At 42.2% G+C, this 5,846-nt stretch overlaps 1 protein-coding gene across 1 annotated transcript; it reads right to left on the reverse strand.

The window, feature by feature from the left end:
- Window positions 1–530: 530 nt before the first annotated feature.
- Window positions 531–3,304, reverse strand: LALBA (lactalbumin alpha). The gene is made up of 4 exons (XM_072654520.1): window positions 3,115–3,304; window positions 2,007–2,165; window positions 1,417–1,495; window positions 531–903 (listed from the first exon to the last, which is right to left on the reverse strand). The coding sequence occupies exons 1-4, from the start codon at window positions 3,272–3,274 to the stop codon at window positions 852–854; spliced, it is 450 nt and encodes a 149-aa protein (XP_072510621.1). The 5' UTR covers window positions 3,275–3,304; the 3' UTR covers window positions 531–851.
- Between the last annotated feature and the right edge of the window lie 2,542 nt (window positions 3,305–5,846).

A 5,846-nucleotide genomic window follows, 5' to 3' on the forward strand; every position in this document is an offset into this window, starting at 1 on the left:
ACTGAAGGTACTCATAATGACTGGCTTTGATTCATGACTACCATTTCTGAGTAAACTTCTATAAAGTATATCATGTAAATAACCTCAAGTGAAATTCAGCAGGAAATGGAGCAATAGGAAGAAGCAATGGGACGAGGGTCTGAACCCTTAAGCTTTTTTAGATGATGCAAGTATATTTGAAAGACTAATGAAAGAACATGGCCAGAAAGGGGTGAATGCAAGACATACCTGCTGCTCTAAGAGTCAGAGAAAGACAGAGAGCATGGCAGATAGTTTAGAGTGCCCTCTTATGCTGACCGGTGTGTTATCATAAAGCCTGTTATTTAATCTGCTATGGAATAGTTCACTCACACATCTTGAAGCCCTGCAGGAAGTTCTAAAATTTCCATCTTTCTTATTACAGTTGTAGTCCTTTCTACTCCTCTTTACTTAACAGAGATAGAAAATAACTGGTGATAAGAGATGTGCCCACCCTCCCACCCTGTTCCTCACCCTCTGCCTAAGATCCGTTCCTCCATTAACATATACAGTTTCTCAGAGATAAACGTTTTATTCGAAACAGATAGTAAGGTATTCCTCATTGCCATGGAGAAAGTGGCCTCAGAAGAACACTGAGCAAGGTGAGAGTTCACTGAAGTAGCAAGTCCTCATTCTAGAATACTACTGGGGACCTCTGAGTCCCAACTCTGTCCATCCTGGAGGTCTGTTTCATCCATACTGGTACCCATAGTGTCATTTCTTGCCGGGAAGCAGCGCATAAGGGTCTCAGAGCAAACAACTTGGAGTCACTTAATCCAAGGGGAAGGTTCCAGAGGAAGAAATAAGGAAGGGGCATTGAAAACATCATTAGGCTAGCAGCGCCACTGGTCCAGGTCCTCAAGGCAGAATGTTTCATGGGCCTTCCTAAGAAAGGAAAGAAAGAAGCCAACCTGTTCAATAGCCCTGGTCCAGGCCAAGAATGAGGGAAGAGGAAACTTGGTAGGGATGGTTCTATCTTGACCCAGTACTTGGGTGGGAAGAGGAAGTGGGATGGATCTAATGTCTTCCCAGACTGATTATAAGGGACAGCATCTAATCATGGTCATAGCATCACTGACAAGCCTTTGAATCACTGCCTAAGGATATCCCAGAATTATAGAGGACAGTTGGATCAAGGTCTGAGAATGAGCAAGAAAAATAAGGGTGGGGAAAATAGGTATAGAAATGGAAGGAGCCATGTAAAGGGAAAGCTGCTTCTCAGCTTTCTGGTGAGGACTCCATGCCAGAGGATATGGTGGGTAAAAGCTAGGATGACAAGATAAGAACTAGAGATGTGAGACTATTATGTTATATCCCTTTTGGATCCCAAGGCTAGGAGATCTGAGGCCAGAGTAAGAGGAATATTTAGGACAGGTAAGGAATGGAGGTGTGTTTTACCAGTAGCCAAGGCCTTCAGGTAGCTGCAAGATCTTCTTGGCACACTCAATGTCATCAGTAATGTCATCATCAAGGAACTCTGGAATTAGGAAAGAATATGGGAACTAAAAAGTGTTGCTCAGAAAGATGAGCCCTCCTGAAGTTCCTTCATTACTGGAAATGGAACTGAAACCCTCCCCAGTTGAAACCACCCCCAGCCTAGCACTGGTGCTGCCTTGAGACTTTGTATTTGATGTCCTCTCCCCATATGGCCAGTGTATCCAGTGCTCTCTGGGAAAAGAGAATACTCAGGGATCTTTCTAGGGAGAGAGCACAGCCTCAGGAGCCAAAGTCACCCAAGAAATGAAATAGGCCAATTCCCAAGTTTCCAACCAGCTCTTTCTGCCTGACCCTGAACCTTGAGACCTTAGCTAGGAAAAATGGGGACAGTGCCAATGTAAAGATTGTCTACTCAAGGCCCACAGTTGAGGCTAAGATCCCACCAGCAGTAAAGGCAATCATGCAAAAGAGAATACCTCCAAAATAGCTCAAAGGAAAGTTATTAGAGACCAGGAATTGAAAGAGCAGAAAGACGGCATGATATTACTCACTAGAGCAAAGAATGCCACAGACACTGTTTGCTACATCTTCCTGCTTTTCAGCACACCAGCCATTATTGCTGATCTGGAATATTCCGTATTCTTTGTTGCTGTGGTTATTGACCTCAGCTTGGGTGCTAAGGCCACTGATATGGAACATGGTACAGACCACTAAGGGAAATAAAATGAGAGAGATGAAACAGACCTCTAGGATGGACAGAGTTGGAACTCAGAGGTCTCCAGTCTAGTTAAGGCTATGGGGGAGTGGGGTAAGGTGAGGGGGGTAGGGAAGTAAAAAAAAAACAGTGGAGATCAGAAGAGAGGTATACAGAGAGGAGAGAATGGACTGAGAAAAAGGAAGAAGAGAATGAGAGAAGAGATGAGGAGAGGGAGAGGAATGATGATGGATCAAAAAAAATCTAGGTAGGGTTTGAAATAAATGACCTCTGATATTCCTTCCAACTTCAAGTTAATGACATGAGAAGAAGAGGACAGGGGAAAGAAAGTAGAAGGGAAAGGAAAAGGAGAGGTAAATAGGAAACCTCTTGTAAGTGAGAATAGTAGGAGGAAAAGGAAGAAAGAGAAAAGAGAAAGAGAAAGAAGGAACAAGTAGAAGGCAAACAGGAGAAGACAAGGAGGAGAAGAGAAGGAAATTAACTAATAGGAACATCGGTGACAATTTGCCAGGTCTGCTATTTGTAAACAGGAGTAACAATTTAAATAGCTAGATTATATAGCTTTTGACATCCCATTCCAACATTTCAAGCTGGGATAACTATAAAATTATAGTTGAAATTATTTAAACTGTAATTTCAACTATGATTCAAAAAGAGTGACAGAGAGAGAAGAAAAGGAGAAGATGGAATTAAATAATAGAGACATTTATGATCATTTGTAAAAGACTCATGATTTGGCAGATTTGAAGGGTTAGATTAGATGACTTCTGAGGGCCTTTTACAACTGCACTTCTAAAATTCAGGGAAAAAGAGGAGGACAACGAAAAGAGGGAAAAGGGGAGGTAATTAATAACAAGAAGAGAAGAAAGAAGGGGAGCAGAAAAGGGAGAAGAGGGGACAACACTAAAAAGGGTTGAAGACAGACAAGGGTAAAGAGAACTCACATTCAGGCAGAGGGATAACTTTGTCCATGCCATGTTCTTTCAATATCTGCGACGCTTGACATTTCCTGTAATCTATGGCCTGGGTGGCTGGGAGCGCAATGCCAAGCAGGAGCAAAGAGAGCAGAGACATCATCCTGGCTGCTTCAGGGGTCTGGAACATGGAACTGCTGGAAGCCACCTGCTTTTATCCTGATCCTGAACCATGGGGGAGGTGGAGAAGAGCTCAAATAACTTTGTAAAAAAAAAAAAAAAAGGCACTGCCTCCAGGAAAAGAATGATGGAGCAACTGATAGGTCAGCTCTCTTTCCTAACACTTTCCCTATCCAAACCTCACCCACACTGGCCCTATTCTTCACCCCCGAGGCACTTTATTTCCTGTTGGCCTCATTCTTAGATCTTTGCTTATTATAGCTTTAGTTCTAGGAATCAGGGCTTGCCTACCTTGTTATTGAAGATAAGAAAGAAGGACTCTAGGTAGACATGGTTGATAGAAGGATAGCAGGGAATGCTATAGTCTGGCCAAGAGAACTCTCTGCAGCACCCCAACAGTGATTTCTTCTCCTTGATAAAGCCTCATTTTGTACCTCCCATCTCCAATTCAGGGCCCTCTCTGTTTCAAGGGAGGGAGTCTCCACTGAGAACACAGAAGGAGGCAGAAGAATAATAAAAATGTAATCAGACAAATATCCTGGGTTTGAGATAGACAAGACTGGACAAGAGCAAGGTCTAGAGAGCCTGGGGTCCAGAGTCTAATTAATCCCTCTTCATCTCTTCTCATAATCCAAATCTTGTCAATTCTGCTTCCACAGCATTCCTCACAACAGATCTTCACTCACACAACTACCATCCAGTTCAGGACCTTGGCATCTCTTATTGGTTTATTACATTCACCCCTTAATTGGTCTTCCTCCTCCTGGGGTCTCCCTTATGTCATATATCCTCCATACAGATTTCAAATTGGCATTTCTTTCTTTTTTAAAATAAATTGTTTATTTTTACCTCTTAGCATTCACTTCCATAAGATTTTGATCATAAATCTCTTGGAGTTGTCTTGGATCTTTGCATTGCTAAGAAGAGTTAAGTGTATCAATGCTAGTCATTGAACACTGGGGCTGTTACTATGTACAATGTTCTCCTGATTCTGCTCACTTCACTCAGAATCAGTTCATTTAAGTCTTTCAAGGTTTTTCTGAAATCTGCCTGCTCATTTCCTTATAGCACAATAGTATTTCATTACATTCATATACCACAACTTGTTCACCCATTCCCCAACTGATGGGCATCTCCTCAATTTCCAATTCTTTTAACTACAAAAAGAGCTGCTACAAATATTTTTGTACCTGTGGATCCTTTTCCCATTTGTGTGATCTCTTTGGGATACAGACCTAGAAGTGGTATTGATGGATCAAAGGGCATGCATATCAAACTGGCATTTCTAAAGTGCAGGCATGACTATGTCACTATCCTGCTCAAGAAGCTTCAGTGGCTGCCTATTGACCTTAGGATAAAATAGAAACTTCTTTGTTTGATATTTAAAGTCCTTCACCATCAGGCTCCAGTCTACCTTTAAAAAAGCTTGTGATAAATTATTCATCTCCATTCACTCTAAGTCTAACCAAATTGACTTATTATCTTTTGCAAAATTCAAAATTCCACCTCCCTCCTCTGTGCCTTTGTAAAAACCACACCTGAAATATTTTCCCTCCTTACCTCCATCTCCTAGACTCTTTAGTTCACTTCAAAGTTGATGTCAGGTGCTACCTTATACACATTTGACAACATGACTGAAAACATCATGCTAAAAAGTATGGGATCAAGCACACAGCCTTGTTTCACTCCATTGGTGACTGGGAAAGTATGAGAGCATTGTCCATTATCCAGAACTCAGGCAAGCATACCATCATAAAACTGACGTACAATGCCGATGAACTCCTGGCAACCAAATTTTGACAATTTTTCACAAGCCCTCATGACTGACAGTTATCAAAGGCCTTGATTAGATTGACAAATGTTGTGTACAGATCTCTGTTCTGCTCCTGGCATTTTTTCTGGAGTCATAGGGCAGCAAACACCATATCGACTGTTCCTCAGACCTTTCTGAAGCCATTCTGGCTCTCAAGTATATGCCCATCTTCCAGGTGAAGGATCAGCCTTGAGGACTCTGGCAAGAATCTTGCCAGCAATGACTAAGAGACCCCTCTGTGATTGTCACAGGACAATCTATTTCCTTTATCTTTATAGAGATGGACAATGGAGGCATCCTTGAACTCCTGAGGGATAACCTCCTCTTGCCATATAACCTGGAAAATTTCAGTCAGCTTTTGTATGAGCAATGAGCCCACTACCTTGTAGATCTCTGCTGGAATAGAATCAGCTGCAGGTACTTTGCCACATGAAGGAGCCTAATGGCCCTCAAAACCTCTTCTTCAGTTGGAACTTCAGCTAGGGAGGGATTGACTTCAACCCGAGGTAAGCAGTCAATGGCCTCAGCATCGACTAATGTTGGAGTGTAACAAGGCTGGGTGCCATGCTTTTTAGCATGATGTTTTCAGCCATGCTGTCAAATGCTTTCAGTGAAGATGAATATGGCATCAAGGTCAGCTAGCTCACTGATGCTAAATTCTTCAACTTGAAAAGACTACAATCAAACTAGAGGGAGTGTTGGTGCATGACTTTCTATTTGCAGATGATTGTGCACTCAGTGTAGCTTCTGAAGCTGAGATGAAGCAAAG

This window comes from Notamacropus eugenii, chromosome 3 (assembly GCF_028372415.1).
Source record: "Notamacropus eugenii isolate mMacEug1 chromosome 3, mMacEug1.pri_v2, whole genome shotgun sequence".
Lineage (NCBI taxonomy): Eukaryota > Metazoa > Chordata > Mammalia > Diprotodontia > Macropodidae > Notamacropus > Notamacropus eugenii.

Bases quoted from the DNA above. Each gene is read 5' to 3' on its own strand.
- LALBA (XM_072654520.1), bottom strand. From the start codon at position 3,274: ATGTTCCAGACCCCTGAAGCAGCCAGGATGATGTCTCTGCTCTCTTTG. The intron at 2,166-3,114 runs GTGAGTTCTCTT...TATTTCCCTTAG, and splicing joins AGTTATCCCTCTGCCTGAAT to TGGTCTGTACCATGTTCCAT. The intron at 904-1,416 runs GTAAAACACACC...TTCCTTTCTTAG, and splicing joins CCTGAAGGCCTTGGCTACTG to GAAGGCCCATGAAACATTCT.